This window comes from Rhinolophus hipposideros (genome assembly GCF_964194185.1).
Source record: "Rhinolophus hipposideros genome assembly, chromosome: 23".
NCBI lineage: Eukaryota > Metazoa > Chordata > Mammalia > Chiroptera > Rhinolophidae > Rhinolophus > Rhinolophus hipposideros.
In genome coordinates, this window is record NC_138069.1 from 14,570,929 (window position 1) to 14,589,542 (window position 18,614).

Genomic DNA, 18,614 nt, shown 5'->3' on the forward strand with positions numbered 1-18,614 from the left:
TGCTGGTGTGCTTGTGTCCAGACCTGGAGGGCGTTGCTTGTGCAAGCCCCCACGTTGTGGGTGTGGGTTGAACAGGTGGGACATTGTGGGGAAGTGGACAGTCTGGCTTGACTTGCCCTGTCTCAGGCTGTTTGCTCACTTGCAAGAGCACTATACTAAATTTATCCATTATTGAAAGTTCAAAGTGTGCAGAAATAACCACACTTCAAAATAAAACTTCAACATTGCCCTTTCTCTGTTGGAGCCTCTAAATGTTCATTATTTTCTGCTGTAGTCTTTTTCATAACTATCAAACTTTTTCTTCTTCATGTACAAGTATGCCCCAACTCCGTTTCTTCTAATGGAGCTTGAAATTAGCGTGCATTTCTATTTACTTGTTGATGGACTGTCATCTATCAACCCCACTTTTTGATTGGGATTTAATTTGTGTTTTTTCACTGGCTCCAAGTTTGGTTTACTGTAGTTAACTGTAAATATAATATAAATAGAGTTCGAAAGGCAACTTCGAGTATTACTCTAAATATTTGTAAGAAAGATTTGATCATTTGGAACAAGTATTATATGGGTAGTGTGATTTTAAAATTTCTTGTTATCTGTTCCATGTTCCCATTATAGTAAAAGAAGAGAGGAAATTATATTATGGAAGTTATTAAAATTTTCTTTTGTAAGAATTTTTAAAAAAGACTTCAAGGGCTTTACAGAAGAAAAAATTTACCATTTGAGTTAAAATTTTGTAATGAATAATTTAATCCAATTTAATCTTGGTGTTAAGCAACTAGTATTCTTTAATTGCTAATTTAAAGGCTAGTTTTTCCCTGAATTGTATTGGTGATTCCGTTTCATAATTTTGAGCTGTGAATTTCCCTCATTTTCCTGTTCTGAGATTTTATTATTAAATATTGTCATAAGTAAGAATCATCAATTGTATTTTGAAAATGTTTTATTGCTGTGCTTTATTTTATTTTGTTAGTATTTGACATCTTGTATTGAAGATGGGAGTTGGAAGCCTGGTTAATTATCAGGTTACATAGTCCTGTACTGGTTCATTAACTAGGTTAGATTGCATACTACTTTTTTTTTTATTATTATTTTCAGACTGTTCTTGAAACTTAAAAGTGCCGTTGTAACTCAGAAAACGCATTCAGTGTGGCCCATTTCAGGCGACAGGAGGACAGAAGCCTTTGTTAATAGTCCATTTGGCCCGTGCATCTCTGATAAGTTTTCTTTCCAAGCAAAGATGCAGTGTTACTATTCTCATGGAACACTGAATATTTCATAATGTTAAATATTTCAATATTAATCCAGACTCTTAATCATGGTCAGTGAAAAATGATCGTGCAGTGAATAAGGCAGAAGCTGAAAGGGTAAGTTACTATAACGGACGAGGACGAGTCAGTGTTCATGGGGATTTTCTATTCCTGGGATATCTCTAAATTGGCAAAGGTTTTTCATAATCATCTGTTATCATTTTCTTGCTTCCTTGGACCTGGGGTCATCATGTTCTCAGAAAAGCTCTGGACTGACTTTGAAGTGTATCTTTAGAAACCTGTCATTTTGCAGAGAAGTAGCTAAGTGAAATGTGAGCTCGATACCTTGGGAGGAGGGGGGAAACTCAAGGAAGTGGACGATGGCAACCCTTGAAGAGAAATTTAAGCTTCTTTAGGGTCATTATGACCAGTGAAAGATGTGGTGTTTTCTGAGTGTCTTTATTGAATTGGGGGATAAGGTACTGTTTAGTTTGCTATGTTTTAACTGCAGTGGGAAGGGTTCAGTTAAATACTGTACATTTATTATAAGTCTGCCTTTCAAAGCAGGTGCTGGGGGAGATGTTAGGAATGTGTGAGTCACCATGGCTAATCTCAAGAAGTTTACAAACTAAAGGGATTAGCCTTAGTAATATCACTGATACGTAAGAATCTATACCCATTTTTGTTAATCTATAACAAGAGAGACATTTCTTAATTTCCTTCCAGATGTGTGAAACATTCGAGCCAATCCAGTGAATCATTTATAGAATGTTGTGAGATGAAAGGTACCATGCTCAAAAAAGCCATGGTCCCTCTGCTCAAAGGAGCTCTCAGTTTCACCGATGCAGTGCTCTGGCACGTGCTGTAAGAGAGAACAGCACTGTTCCCGAAAAGGGAACAGCTCTTTCTGTGGAAGCACAGGGCATTTGTGTGAGTCTTGAAGGAAGGTGGAAAAGTCTGGAAGGGTGTTTTGGGGAGAGGAAAGGGGTTGTATAAAGATCTGGACACATGCAGGTGCACTGGAGAAGAGTTTCATGGAATGGAGGCAGGGGCAGAGGCTGACAGGCTATCCCGGGTCAGGTTTGTTTGTGGGAGTTGCAGCTTCGTCTTGCCTGTGTGGGAACAATCCCAGGTTGTTTTGGGGGGAATTGACCCTATGCTGATAACTTGGGCTCTCTTGGGAAAAACTGGAAATGAGAAGACTCCTGTATAGTTTAAACCAGGACCGAGGCCGAGAGCTCTGAGAACAGAAAGGGTTAGTAGAGGGAGCTATTCACTGAGGTGCCCGGGATGGGGAGGGAATAGGAAGGAAGGAGGCCTAGGCAGAGCCTTGGTCAGTGGACATGGGGAAATAGATTGGGAGGGAAATGCTTGCTGTGGGGTCTGTGGAGTTTGAGGAACTCAGCTCTGCAGTTGTGTGTGTGAAGCCCTTTAGATTGGGGAAACGCCACTCTGGGAAGGCACTTTCTGGCCACTCTTGGCCTTCACTGGGGTAAGTGTAAGAGGGCTTGTTCCTTTGGCTTTTCTTTGGTGGGGCGGTTCAAGGTTTCTTAAGTAACTATTACAAACAGACTAGGACGGGGCCAAAATATTTGTGAGTTAAGAAAGATAAAGTCCCAACCTCTAATGCTTTCTTAATTTCTGTGCTTATCTTTCAGCCTTGTCTTCTGTTATTTCACTATCCATCTTCTATTTTCCACTCAGATTTGTGGTTCTTGGAAGGTGCTAAAGTTCCCTGGTGTCATTGTCCATTTGCACAGCCTGAAACAGCTGTCCCCCCACTCCGCCAGCCTGTGCATCAGATCTTCAGTGAGGACTCGCTGGGAACCCTGTCCTGCGTGCTCCTCTGGTGCACGGATTGGGCATTTTACAATTTCCTACTTGCTGTTGTACTGGAACTTTTCTGTCCAGACTGAGCATCCCCCTTCCCAACTTTTTATTTTGAAAATCTTTAAATGTACAGAAAAGTGGAATGGGTAGTACAAGGAGTACTTGATTCATCAATTCACTTAGATTCATCAATTGTTCACATTTTCAAAGTTGCTCAATTACTCTATATAAACTTTTTTTCTGAGGCATTTGAGAGTAAACTGTAGATATCAGGGTACTTCACGTTTAAGTTCTTCATCATGTAACTCCTAAGAATAATGACATCGCCTTTACATAACTACAATGTTACAGAAGCAATTTTACGTTGATGTAGTACATTATTTAATGTAATGTTACTGCATTTAATTTAATGTTACTACATTAAATTAAATATTACGTATTTAAAAGGTGGTCTAAGAATCAGTGTCTGCTTTCCCTGGGAGCTTGTAAGGAATGCAGACTCTTACGTCCTAACCTAGACCTGCTGAATCAGAATTTGCCATTTAACAAGATTCCCAGAAGTACTGATCTCATGCACAGTCCATATTCATAGTAAATTCCACCAGTTGTCCCAGTGATGTCCTTTATAGTATTTTTAAAATCCAGGTATCAGTGAAAGATCACATACTGCATTTAGATGTCAAGTTGAGGTTTTATTTCTAGTTTGTTTGTTTTCCCCATTACATTGACACTTTTGAAGAGTTTAGGTCCACTTTTGTAGATGTTCTACAGTTTGGATTTGCCCAATTGTCCCACTTTCGGCAAGAACACTGCATAGTATGTACTAGCGCACGTGCTCAGGGCATTGCAGCTGTTGTCAGGTTGTTCACTGCTGGTGAGGCTAAGTGGAGACACTTGATTAGTGGCATCTGCCAGATTTCTCTATTGTAAAGGTACCACATTCCTTTTGTACTTAATCACTAATTGCTGTGATGATCTGGTAGGGGTTTCTAATTAGTCTCTGTGTCCCTAACACCTAGCAGTATCCCGGGACGGGGTAACCAGTCAGTCATTGACAAATGAATGAATGACAAAATAGGTCATCAAAGGTAAATACTACAATACAAGTTTTAGAGACAATTCTTTCTTGTTTTCTCATTTTCTCACTCCGTCTGGGTAACTTCTTAGGCTTTAGTCAGGTGCAGGCATCTTTTCTCCGGCTCCCCAAGAAAAGTACAGCCCTCTTCTTCCTGTGGGCTTCTCAGCTGTCTTCAAGTTTCTTTGCCTTTTAGTCTCATTGTTCTAAGACAAAAACCTATTATTTTCCCTTTCTTTGTCTCTCTTTTCTCTTGTGCCTCCAGCCCAGATGCTGGTTTCATCTTTGCTTTTCAGACCGGAGTCGTCCAGTTTCTTATGGAGACGGACTTCCTGTGCATCCATAATCAGCTGTCTGTTAGGAGGGCTTGGTGCGGCTTGCTGCTGCTCACGTCCATTGTTCATGGTCACAGCCACGTGGGCTGGAGGCTGCGTAAGCGGACAGATACCCTGTCCCCACTGCAGTCACACAGCAGCACTGGGGTTTTGTTTATTTCTTCACTTGATCGCTCACCTCTTGCTCTGCACTCTAGTCACATTAGTCTCTTATTCTAAGTCCTAGAAGATGCAGCTTTGTCTCTGTTACCTCTGCCTGCAATGCTCTTCTAGATACCGCGTTTCCCCCCAAATAAGACCCAGCCAGACCATCAGCTCTAACGCGTCTTTTGGAGCAAAAATTAATGTAAGATCCGGTCTTATGTAATATAAGACCAGGTCTTATTAATATTTACTCCAAAAGACGCATTAGAGCTGATGGTTCGGCTGGGTCTTATTTTTGGGGAAACATGGTAGGTACTCAATTGACTGGCTCTTCCTTGACTTTCAGATTTCAGTTCAAATGTTATCAAGACAGAAGGGCCCTCAAAGGACCCTACATAATTCCATTGCTATTACCCTGCTTAATTTTCTTCCAGCACTGATGTTGTCTTATTTGTTTATGCCGTTACTCCAGTGTATGTTTTATGAAAACAGAGTTTTTTGGTCTTGCTCTGTGCTGTCTGGAATAGTACCTGTATGGAGAAGGCACTCATACGGTATTATATTTGCTGATTGAGTGGCTAAACGGCTGACTGAACTTTAGGTTTACCTTTTGTCCTTTGCTTAGTGTTTTTGGTAATCATTGTGTCTCCTGATGCTTGTGGCATGGTAGTTCTTTCATTTGACTGTCCCTGTGTTTCCCCATTGCCTCAAGAAAATAACAAAAGGAACAAAATGAGAATGATTAAATGTTTTATCATGATTAAAAATAATTACAATCTTTAAAAATAATTATAATCATAATAATAATTGTAATAATCTAAAAAAATAAAGATCTAGCCAAGTGTGTTTTTTCTCATAGAGCTGTATACCTGGAAGGAGAGTAGCAACTTCTGCTGTGTGCCATGTAAGGGCTTGACATAAAATGTGTAATATATGATGAGTTGATCACATACGATGGTGGGTTATGGAATCCAGGTACTCTGCAGTAGATGGGAAACTTTTTACTACTCTGATTATGTCTTGGCTCTTAGGTTTGACCAGGGCTAAGCATTTTTTTGGATGATGATATTGTGCTTGTGATTAGAAAGAGACTGCAGTTTTGGGAAAAAACCCACAAGTTTTCTTTTTGTTTACATGGGACATGTGTGTTTTTATGCCTCTTATTTTCTTACCCCTTTTTTCCTCCCCCAGTCCCCAACCAAGATGACTGGCTTGTGGGAGGATTTAGTAAAATAAATAGGTGTCAGGGAGTCTTAATTATAAGGGTTACCTTGTTTTTTTTGACAGTTACTGGGAGATTTGAGAGTTGAGATTCCAACAGCTCTGTTAACTAACTGCTCAGTGCAGGGTCAGCCCTCCACCTTGTGACTGCTAGTAATCCACTCTCCTAAATCTTGTTCAGTGTGACAGTTAACATCACTGGGAGTACTTTTAATTTCTAAATTTCCTGATTTGCATTTAAATGAACCATCCTAACATTGCATTAACTTAACCTTGCTGTTAAAAAAAAAACTTGGCATTGAGTAGCTGGGTGAGGATATTGGAAAGCTTTGGAGCAGACACGTGTTAAGAGTGATGTGGCTGTTCTGTTGTAAATGAACGTTTAATGTCTTTGGAGAAGGGACGTAGCTCTTTGCACGAGAGAGGCAGTTGGCCAGTAATCAGCCTCGTTCTGATGGAGCTGGGCGTTTATTTTCTGCTTGTTGTTTCTTTACTTCTCTTTCTGTCATAAAGATTGCTAGTCAAACACCTACATCTCTGCCCCTGTCTGAATTTATAGTGAACTTCTGCTTTATAGCCAGGATTGAGGTTTATAAGGTAATGAAGACTACAGTTTAACTTTTTATTTAGTTCCACTAAGCGTGATCCCTCCTGGAAAAACCAAAGGTTGCTGTAATTCATTAAGGTTGGCTAGCTGTAGTAGGTTTTGCCATAGATCTTGTGAAACAGTGCTCTGTAAGTTAATTGGAAAACTTAGAAACTGCCATGAGTTTAAAACTTATTTGTTTAGCTCCTCTAAACAATACCATTAATTGTAGAGAAGTGGAAGATATGACTAAGATTAAGGCAGGAGCTTTGTCTTGGTAGGCTTGTAAATATTTTAAAATCAGGTTGCATAAATTCAGTTCAACTAATACTGTGTCTGCTTCGTATAAAGCACCTTTCTTGCCAGTGACTTAAGAGACATAAAGAAGCATAAACATAGTTATCCTTAAACTTATATATAGCTAGGAAGACCACAGGCTAAACCTGGGTAAAATTAATTACATTTAATAAAACAATAAAGAGGCTATGGAGAGAAAATATAGATGAAAGGGAATACTGGAATTTAAGGGCTGGAAAGAGTTGGAACTTAGAATTAAAACCCCTGTATTTTACAGATGAGAAAAGTGAGGCTCCAGAGAAGTGAGGTGACTTGCCCAAGGTTAGGTAATACGTGACGGAGCTGGGACCAGCAGCCATGTTCTTTCCAGGCAACATATTCTCATTAGATTTTAAGGACTCTCCTTTTACTTATTGAAATCTTTTTAGGGTTGGGGTCACCAAGACTGTTACTCAGCTCCGTAGTATAGTTTAATAATATTAGGAGTCACTCTCAGCAGGGCCTTTGATTAATGATGCTGCACGAGGCAGGCAGCTTCCATCATGGTTATTGAAAAGTCTTGAAAACACGCTGAATGGGTGCTCAATTTTTAAGTGTCAGTATATTTCATGTTTCTCAGCATTAGTGAGTGAATGAGTCCTTTGCTTTAACAACTTGAGTGGGAGCCTGCGTCTGGTGAATTTTTGTGGGTGAGGCTGGAGACCTGAGACCTGAGACCTGAGACCGCAGAGACCTGAGTTACTTAAGAGCACATGGAGTTCTGGAATGTAGACCTGGAAGGGATTTTCGGGGAGAATCTTGTTCCGTGGTTTTAAAGTGGTGACTTGTAACAAGATAAACATAGTACTCAGACATGTTTGCTTTTCCTGCACAATGGTACAATTTTTCTAGAATTAGTTGCTAACATTCAAGTTGGGCGATTTCATATAAAAGTCTGCATTCTCTGTAAAAATCGGATGATCTGCTTACCCTAGATTTGCATGATAAAGATTGCATAGAGCTGATGGACAGTTGGGCACATGCTTTCCTGGCCCCTTCCTAGTGTCTTCCCAGACCCAGAGAGTCAGGTGTCATCGGTAATTTACCGTGTTTCCCCGAAAATAAGACCTAACCGGACCATCAGCTCTAACGTGTGTTTTGGAACAAAAATTAATGTAAGACCCAGTAAGACCAGGTAATATAGTATAATACCGAGTCTTATATTAATTTTTGCTCCAAAAGACGCGTTAGAGCTGATGGTCTGGCTAGGTCTTATTTTCAGGGAAACACATGTAGTTTTTCTCCAAGTTTCAGACTTCTCCCTTACCCCCAGCCTTTTTTTACCCTGACTGGACCTGCCCAGTCTTTGCAGGCTCACCTTGGGTAACTTCCTCCCTCTTTCCTCTTCAGATATCTCTATCCTTCCTTTTCCACAGTTTCCCTGTGGCCTGAGACCCTATCTCTCAGCCTAGTACTCCCACCTGGTTTCCAGTTTTGCTCATGTAGGTAAAGTGGGCCGGAACTGTAGGTTCTAAAGCAGTAGGAATGCATGTGTGTGCTGTTTGGACCTTGATTTGCTGGTTTTCAAAAGTTACCATGTCCTCAGGCCTAGTACTTTTCCCAGGCAGTGGGTGGGCTAACTGCCCTTCCCCTGGGCTCCTGTTTTTCAAGAAATCTTTCTATTTCAAGAAAAAGTGGCAGAGTGTATTTCTTTGGGAAAGCGAATGTATGTTGTACTTGTTTAATAATAAAAACACAAATGTAATAACATGTCTGCTTGCAGTTAGTTTCACTTACCTCTGGCTCCTTCCCTCTCCAGTGCTTGAAAGGATTTCTGTTATATTTGTGTTGATGCAGTGCCTATGGAATGCGAGGATATAGGAATGCAGAACCTATGGGGCAAATTATTCTTTCTGAACTGTCTTACCTGTGACATCTGATGACCTTTACTCGAGCTATTCTTAGCACTTTAGCAATCCAGAGCTCTCCATCTTCTAAAGTTGACTGGTCAACTTGGGCTGATTAGTGGACAACCTTTAAAAACCAAAGTATCGGCCTGACATGAGTGTAGAGAGTGTATTTGCCCACTTGCAATGAAACAAATCTCCTGGTAACCAGCATTCTGTGTTACCAGATCAAGCAAATCCAAATTCCTTTTGGTCCCCATCTCCAGTGACTCTAAAATTTTTTGATGCTTAAGATAAGTCTTGGTGGAATGTTAGATGATGCCTGCACTGACATTTTCCGCAGTATTTAAAGGGGTCCACCTATTTGTGCCTCAAGCATACATTTATGGGAGACATATTTATATTAAAATTGTCAAGAGTGGACCAGTCACAGACCTGCACTCTGTCCTGTCCTGGTCGTCATTTAATACAGAATTTGGGTGTTTGATGGCACTTTCTTTTCTTTCTTTTTTTTCCCTGTGTTTTTTTTAAACAATGATGGCACTTTCTGTGGAGCATCTAGGACTGTGCTGTTTGATAAGATAGTCACTAAATGGCTATGTGACATTAACTGAAATGAAATAAAATTTAAAAAATCAGTTTCTCTGCTACTCTAGTCACATTTCAAGACATTTCTCTCTCCTCTCCCTCCCTCTCTTCCCTCTCCTCTTCCCTCCCTTTTCCTTCTTCTCTACTTCTTCTTCCCTTCCCCTCTGCTCCTACCACTCTCACTCTATCTCTTCTCTTCCTATCCTTTTTTTCCATTTCACTCCTCCTTGTTCCTCTTCTCTCACTTCCTCCCTTTCTTCTCCCTCCAATTCTCCCTCACACTTTCCATTTCTCTGTTTATATACATATATTTAATACATTATTTTTTGAACTACGTGAGAGTAAGTTGCAGACATGCTCATTACATGAAACAAGGATATTAACTACAATATAATGATGGAAATTTGAAAATTTAACATTAATACCATTCTGTTATCTAATTCATAATCTGTTTTCAACTTTACTCAATTGTCTCAATATTTTTTCTTCTAGTACAATTTCAGTCCAGAATTACTGCATTTAGTTGTCATGTCTTTTGAGCCTCCTTTAGTCTGGAAGAATTTTCAGTCTGTGTTTGTTTTTCTTACCTTGACATTTTTGAAGACTGCAACCAATTATTTTGTAGAATATTTCTCATTTTGAGTTTGTTTGACGTTTCCTCATGATGAGATTGACGTTGTATAATTTTGGTAGGAAATGCCAAAGAAAGTGATGTATTTTTTCTCACTGCATAGCTACATGATGTCAATTTGTCCCATCATTGGGGATGTTGATTTTGATTGTTTGGTTAAGGTGGTGTCTGCCAGGTTTCTCCACTGTGCAGTTACTATAGTCCCCCCCTTTGTAATCAGTAAATAATCTCGTGGGAGTTACCATGGGACTGTAAATATTCAGTTTCTTAGTAAACTTTCACCCACTTGGTTTAGCATTCTTCAAGGATTCTTGCCTGAATCAATTTTTATGTAGCCTAAATGGAGATTTTTCTTTTTCTAAACACATTATTTATTCTACATTTATTAGTTGGTTTCCTTTGTATGGAAGAACTTTTTCTTCTTTAATCATATTAGCATGGACTCATGATTATCATTTTATTCAGTGGATCTAATTTTATTCATCAGATTAAATTTATTTAATTTAATCTCCACAAAAGCACTCTGAAGGTAATGAGTCTTATTTTATAAATGAGGAATCAACTTGAAAGTGCAACTTGAAATTTCTTCTGGCTGTGACTGTTAGTAGCTATGGATGCAGAGGGCAGCAGACTGAAGCCCTATATTTTAATAGAATAAGACAAGATGTTCTCTAACAATCCATCAGGAAATGAAGAGAGGTGTACTGTTTAGATAATACTGTACTATAAATGTTGTGGAGTAAGAAAAATCAGAATCTTCTGTATTAGTCTTCATTCACTTTGAGCTTTTCATCCTGCTTCTAAGTCGACATGGAAAAACTGGAAGTAGAAATGTCTTGGTGCAGAGAAGCCCAAAGGGAAAAAAAGCTCCGTTTGTTTGGAAAGCCCTCTTATAGTGCCCCTAATGTTTGTAAATTAGAAAATTTAAGAGGTTGGAGGAGTTAGTGGGCCCTCCTGTGCAGGCTGGTAACAATGTTTTCATCTTGTGGTGCATGTAGCTTTTCTGATACAACAAAAGTCCTTAAATAGAAGATTTGTTACATATTTTATGTTTGTGTTTGATTTTTGGCTTTTTGTTTCTCTTTCAGAAATGACTGCTGTCCACACAGGCAACATAAACTTCAAATGGGACCCCAAAAGTCTGGAGATCAGGACTCTGGCAGTTGAAAGACTGTTGGAACCTCTTGTTACACAGGTAAGAATCTGAAAATGAATACATAGTTGTTGTAATAGGTTCCATAGCAGTAGGTTTGCTATGGAAGGTAACAAACACAGAGCAGGGTTATTTAGTTCAAAGGCTTAATTTGAGCTCTTGAGATTAGGTTGATAGTACTTCATGATTTGGCTTCAGTAATAATTAAATATTGATGTATGGATTTATTAACCCTTTAGAAGCAACCCTTTAGTTGCTGCTGTTTTCTTCAGCCTTACTGGTGATAATAGGGGCTAGTGGTATGCAGTGCAACTTTCCAAATGTTTGCACTTTGCAGACATTTTCTTGGCATCACTCTTTTCTTGGAAGGTATAACCAAGAAAGACGTGGATATGGAGCCTTGACTGTTGAGTCTCTTCACCCTGTTTAACACACCTTTCATTGTTTGTTAATTTGAGGGGGTAGGTTTGGTATGTTCTGTTACAAATACAAATAGCACAGTGTGATGACATTTCATTAACTGTTAGCAACTAGCTGAATCTTCTTAGCGTTTTTAGTGTTTTGGCATAGTTTACTAGTGTGCGTGTATGTGTGTGAGAGAAAATGAAATGTGGCCTGTGCTATCTTAAAAGCTCCATTCCAAATGGTAAGTATAAACTAGTATTACACACACACACACACACACACACACACACACAAAATTTAAAAAATATGTATAGGAGAGTGTGGTGAGACTTGGGAGCATTTACTTTCTTGTAGCCCGTCTGCTGCAGATCTCAGTAGACCTGCACGTTACACTGATACCAAATCTTTAGTTATCTTCAGCCTGCAGGTCATTTGGTATTATATGTATTTATGATGGTTCGTGTTCTGGGACTTAAAACATCACCACAGGAGGCTACTTTGGGCGGTCGTTCCTTTCTTAAGAAAATTTATTTTCTTAAGAAAATAAGAAAATTAATTCTTACTAATTAATTGCTGAGATTTGTCTGAATAAACTCAGAAGATTTCAGAAGTAAGTTGTCCTAAAACATTTTGCACAGATTGAAAATAGGGGGAAAATGTGAGCTCCAGCTAAAGCTAAATTCATTGTTGACCTCTTTCTGGAACTACTTGATGAAATATAGTAGAGATGTCTGACTTGTTTCTAATCAGTTTTTAATCAATAAAATGAAACTAATGATCATGTTTGAGGAATTAAAATATTTATTATATTTCTTACACATTGGGATAGCTAAATTATTTTGGAAACTAAAATTAGGGTATCATTGCTATATATCTAATATGAAGAGAGTTGTATGTTATTTGTTAATGCTTGGTGGACTCTCATAAATGTGATGTTTCATTTTGTGATGAATAATTTACTGTGCTATCTTTAAAGATGGTAGTCTGTTATTTTCATTTTAATTAACTACAGTTCAATTTTTAAAAATGAAATTTTTAGGTTACGACTCTGGTAAACACCAACAGTAAGGGACCCTCTAATAAGAAAAGAGGTCGTTCTAAGAAGGCCCATGTTTTGGCTGCATCTGTTGAACAAGCAACTGAGAATTTCTTGGAGAAGGGGGATAAAATTGCAAAGGAGAGCCAGTTTCTCAAGGAGGAGCTTGTGGCTGCGGTAGAAGATGTTCGAAAACAAGGTGGGTCAGTGTTGCTTTTTTATATGTAGAAAAGCAGGTCTTTGTAGAAAATGACTTCAAGGTTAACTTTGTGCTCGATATTCTCATAGGCTTGCCTGTTACTCAGTAACTAATAATATTTGTTACTGTTACTGGAGATGTATTATGTTATAGTGGCTTAAGTTTTAATCAGTAGAGGTAGTAACAAAGTAACATCTTTTCTGGTGACTCTGACTCCACTTCTTTTGCGTGTTCCAAGTAAAAGTTGACTCTTAGACGTGTTGTAACACAATTTGATAGAAAATAAATAGGGCCGAAGTTTACCTTTTAGCTTATGTAGTGCCTCTTTTTAGTTTGTGCTAATGGTACAGGGGTGATAAAATGGAAAACGTCCAGCAATTCTGAGGATACCATAGAAATTGCTCCATTCTGTCAGACTGGTATGTTAAATCAGCCATGAGTATTTACACTGTTTTGAGTTCGAAATAAATTGAATCTGGGAAACTCAGAATTAATAAAATGATATTGTAACCCATGGCTTACCAGTAATTACTGGCATCACGATGATGCTACAAATAGTATGATGAGAGGACTTTGAATGTGGAATATTCACTTCTTTTTTTCCCCCCCAATAAATTTTATTGGGGAATATTGGGGAACAGTGTGTTTCTCCAGGGCCCATCAGCTCCAAGTCGTTGTCCTTCAATCTAGTTGTGGAGGGCTCAGCTCAGCTCCAAGTCCAGTCACCGTTTTCAGTCTTTAGTTGCAGGGGGCGCAGCCCACCATCGGGATTTGAACCGGCAACCTTGTTGTTCGGAGCTCACACTAACCAACTGAGCCACCTGGCTGCCCCGGAAGATTCACTTTTTGAAACCTGTAGCTTTGGTCCAGCAGGAGGACTTCAACAAAGACATAGCTTTTTGTAAGGGCTTTTGGATATCAACTAATGTGAACTAAGCCCCTACTCTGTGCAGGCGCTTTGGTGGCCTTGGGAGAACTTCGGTGAATCTCTGAGGGCTGAGAGCAGTGTGCATAGTCCATTGAAGTGTGATGTCACATTCATCCTTGTGACAGTACCCAAAAGGGGCAATACATTACATGGAGATGCTGTCTTCAGTTCTGAATTTGCAAACTAAAAACCTTGAATGGTACATACTTTTCTCAGTTTTTAGGTTGAGGACAAATATTTCTCGTACTGCAAATGATGAGATTATTTAAATTTCATAATACTAGCTTGTTGGATGTATTAGTTTCCTAGGGCTGCCATAATATAAATTACTACAAAGTTGGCTTAGAACAGCAGACATTTATTCTCTCACATATCTGTAGGCCAGCTATCTGAAATCAAGTTGTCAGGGTGGATTCTTTCTTAGGGGCTCAGAGGAAGAATCTGTTCCACGCTCTCTTCTAGCTTCTGGTGGTTGTGTCATCCTTGGCGTCCCTTTGTTTATAAACACATCATCCCAATCTCTGCCTTCATTGTCACATGACATTGTCGCTTTGTGTCTCTGTGTACAGTTTCTTCTGATAAGGACATCAGTGATTGAATTAGGGTCTACCCAAATCTAGGTATGACCTCATCTTGATTATTATCTGCAAAGATCCTATTTCCAAATAAGGCCACATTTACAACTTCTGTGTGGACACGAATTTTTGGTGGCACTATTCAACCCAGTAGAGTGGGTTTTGAATTGATTTATTTTAAAGCTGTTTAATTGTGCAGTTAAGACAGTTCTTGATATTTCTGTTGAGAAAATCAGGATGTCTGTTCCTTCATTGTCCACTGTCTGCAAGTTTTATTCCCCAGGCCTCCTTGCCTCCTGTAATGAAATTCACAATAATATTAACAGATGAATTTGGCTAAGTGTTCATTGAGTCTAGTGACTACAATATTTATTTTCAGAATGTATTTAATTGTTGCAGGTAACTTTTTATTTCTCTCTACATATGTTCCTTATTTCAGAAGTTTCTCTGATGGAAATCTGTAGTAATCATGGTAACAATATATGCATCTCCAATTTTGAATGCATGTCTAAATTTCTGTTTTCTTGTTATTTTTGTTTATATTTGAGAAATCTTTTATGTGGATTTGAATCACAAGTACTTGTCTGTTCTAGTCCAACTTGGCATTTATTTATGATCATGATCTATTCATGATAATTTACCTTCTCATTGGGGGAAAAAAGCTAAAACAAAAACATAACTGCCTCCCATCATCATTAATAAGTGGTGATGAAACCTCTCTCCTATCGTAAATAGAACAACATACATGTTATGAAAATGGTTAAGCACAGATTCTTGAATTAGCCAAGCCTTGTTATGGTGTTGAAGCTGTTTATTCACCATTTGAAACCCTGTAGTGATGTTAATATGTCTGTCTGCGGATTCTTTTAAAAAAGTAGAGCCTAACTCGGGTCCTCTTGAATGTGTGTTGGACTTAGACACTCTTTTATAAAGAATAGAATCGCTACTTTTGAGTCAAAGTCAAGCAAAGAGTATTGTATTCACCTGGCTTTTTCTCATGGATTATTCGCTGGGGGAAGCTGGCTGCTATGTTATGAGGATGCTGGGGAGGTCCTATGGAGAGGAACTAAGGTCTCCTGCCAGCCGTCAGTATGTTTTTCAGTCACGTGAGTAAGCCACCTTGGGAGCAGATCTTCCCGCTTTAGTCAAGTTTCAGATGATGACAGCCCCATCCAACCCTGAATTCTTGATCCGCAGGAAACTTGGGGACATAATGTTTATTTTAAGTCACCAACTTTTGGGGTAATTTGTTAGGCTGCAAAAGATAATTAATACAAACACCTTTCCCAGGCCTGCCTTCAGTGGTCCTGAGCATTTAGGCAAAGCTGACCTAACTGCTCTGGAATTTTATTGGCATATGAAATAGAGTAATTGTGATTTACCCAGAGCTCCACAGCTGATTGAAGTAGAGTAAGAATTCTTTGCATTTCAAGTCTGTTGCTTATCTACTGAAACACTTCATTGCTAAAGGATGTATAAGATTTCTTTGTTCTGAATCATTGTGGACTACTTTTGTCTAGTACAAACTGGCAAATTTTTTTGTAAAGGGCCAGGTAGGAAATATTTTAGACCTTACTGGCTATGTGGTCTCTGTGGACACTTCTGCAGTTGTTTTGGGAAAGCAGCTATAAAAATATCCAAACAAATGAGCATGACTGTGTTCCAGTTAAACTTATTTACAAAACAGGGCGGGCCAGATTTAACCCACAGGCTATAGTTAGCTGACTTCTGTTCTACGGTTTTCCCAGACTGTTAAAGATGTGGAGCTTACTGTTTTCAAAAAAGTGTTTATATATTTATTTATGATACTTTTGAGCCATAAATTAGACCTTTATTGTTGAGTTTGTACAAGCCCTGTGCTTTCCATACAATCATAATTAATAATCAGAGTTAAATATATGTTTTTTAGCATAACTTAATTTTCTTTTTGTATTTGCCCCTGATTACATGAATAATAAATACAAATATTTGACAGTGCGCTAAAACCTTATCATCAACACTGTCGGTGGGTGAACGATTCATATAAAGGCAGGGTCTCTACCTCAACACCTGTGAAATGGCCAAGTGAGCCTCCTGTGATGGACGGGAGTCAGTTATCAATTGCACTGCATCCAAATTGATCTCGGGGTTTCATTGTACTGCCAGTCAGCCTAGACTAGTTGTTGTAGCTACCTTGTGTGGGCAGAGACACACGTGCCTCTTAGGGGTGCTTTTTCCTCTTTTTGGGATCCTGCCCACCCACACCCCCCCACCCTGATTAAATCATTTTACTTTATCCCTTTTCTTCCTAATTCTTATCACAGTGGTAATTAAATAATTTGTTGTCTTCCCCTCTTTAGGCTCCATCAGGGAAGGTTCTGTGCTGGTCTGGTGACCGTATTCTGTGGCACCTGTCATGGCTACTGGTCCACAGTAGACACTTAAATGTTTTAGGAAGACGATTGACTGTGTTCTCCAAGAAGTGTGTGAGGAGAGGCTCTTGTCTCAAAAATTAAATGAGTTTTCTTCTCCAGTGCCAAATGTAAATACAGGGTAGGGGTGGAGAATGTTACCTTTTAAAAAAACTCAGATGTAATTCACATAACGTAAAATTTACCCTTTTAAAGTGCATAATTCAGTGGTTTTTAGTATACTCACAGTTTTGCAGCTATCACCATGATCTAATTACAGAATATTTTTATCACCTAAAAAAGAAATCTCATACCCATACATATGTATTTTAACAATACCTAGAAAGCAGTATCTAAATGTATTTTATGAATCCTTGAATAGGGCTCTGAGAAAAAGAGGGCCCTTAGCTAGGTAGGAGACATCCAAGGGACAGAGATGGGAAGACCTAAGCTAAACTTATTTGATAAAGGAGAGACGTTAAAAACAGAGGACCGATGATGGTAAATTGGGCATGGAGTGATGAGGAATAACTTCTGCTAGAACAGCGTTGTTGTTGTTGTTGTTGTTGTTGTTGTTGTTGTTTTTAAATCTGTTAGTTATAAATTCACAGTTGGATCTCAAAGGCCACGATCAGACTTGCTGCTGCATCAGTGACTTCTTTCCTGTAGTAGCTCACAGACAGTTCTGGGTGGATGAAGGAGGAGAAGGCTCCAAGAAGCTGAGGCACACCTATATGTATCATTCCTGCACTGTTTCTAATGACATTCTACTCAGTAAAGGGCTGAATAGATGGTTGGTATGCTGGGTAACAATGGATTTCTTGGGAAAAAGCTTGCATGAGAGAAACCAGAATGGGAAAAGGGCTGGGTGACCACGTGTGGTCTCTGATGAAGAGATACTGTCTTCTATCACACTGGGATGTTTTTCTTGTCTCCCTGAGCTGATAATTACATTAATTTACATGAAAAGTGAATTAATAGAATGAGTAGCATGCAAGGAATGGAATGGAATGGGAAAGGGAGCACGGTTCTGGAAAAGCTTTCTGAACGTGCACTGGATCTTGAAAGGTAGAAGGGAGGGGAAAAAGTCATCCAGGTTAAAAACAAAACAAAACAAAACAAAATAGCAAAATAGCAGATGCAAGATGTGCATGGGGAACAGTGAGCGAGGGTCCTGACTGGACAGGGGTGTTGGGAGAAGAGGTTGGAGCTAGATTTTAGAGGGTGGCTTGGAATACCAGGTGAAGAAGGGAGGAACACCAGGGAAACGAATCAGAATCAGAAAATCCTGTGGTTGAACGAGGTTTCTCACGTTCAGATTCCCATATGCTTGAATATATCTAGTGACATAGGACTTGCTACCTTTGGAAGCAGCTTTCTCTAGCATTGCTTAGTGTTTATTTTTAAAGCTTTTTTCTTCTTAAATTAAACTGAAATATGTCTCCTTAACTTTCTTCCTGTTGTAAGAGGTTCTGCCATCTGGGCAACACTGAGTATGAGGAAAGTGTGGTGTTTTGAGGAGATTATTCTCTCAGCTGTGTTCAGGAAGAGTTAAAGGGTTTGGGAGAGGGCATAGAGGCAGGGCCAACAGTCAGGAGAGATTGGGTGTGAGCTGGAGCTGTTAAGGAAGGAAAGGGATAATTGGTCACTTGTCAGGCACGTTAACTCCCAGCTTGGCCTGTGCAAATCTTTGTAGATAAAACTATGGACGTGGTACTTGAAAAATTGTAATAATTTATTTTCCTGTGATTGGAGCCATTAAGATTCTGCTGTGCCAGTTTTCAGTCATGTTTAAAAAACTATTAGAGTATTTGCTTCAGTGTTTATTTACACTAATAAAAAGTCCATTAACAGCTTTCCTTTTTATTTTAATTCACAGGAAGTGCAATAATAGTACAGAAGTTCAGCATACCCTTTACCTAGTTTCTCCCAATGGTTACATCTTATACAGTACAATGTCAACACCAGGAATTAATACTGTGTTTCCCCAAAAATAATACCTAGCTTCAGATTATACAATGATTTAGCTTCAGATTATACAATGATTTGTATAATCTGACTTATACAAATAATTCAGACAATCAGCTC

At 38.9% G+C, this 18,614-nt stretch overlaps 1 protein-coding gene across 8 annotated transcripts in view; it reads left to right on the forward strand.

Annotated features, from left to right (window-relative positions):
* CTNNA1 (catenin alpha 1) overlaps window positions 1-18,614 on the forward strand; it is a 268,908-nt gene that overhangs the window by 121,786 nt on the left and 128,508 nt on the right. For 7 of the 8 annotated variants that reach the window (XM_081035629.1, XM_081035631.1, XM_081035628.1 and 4 more), the window contains exons 2-3: window positions 10,929-11,035; window positions 12,438-12,633. In XM_081035629.1, coding sequence (XP_080891755.1) covers window positions 10,929-11,035; window positions 12,438-12,633 — 303 coding nt within the window. Of the gene's footprint in view, window positions 1-10,255; window positions 10,370-10,928; window positions 11,036-12,437; window positions 12,634-18,614 lie in introns of those variants that run through there. The other variant, XM_081035635.1, reaches the window with a different exon arrangement.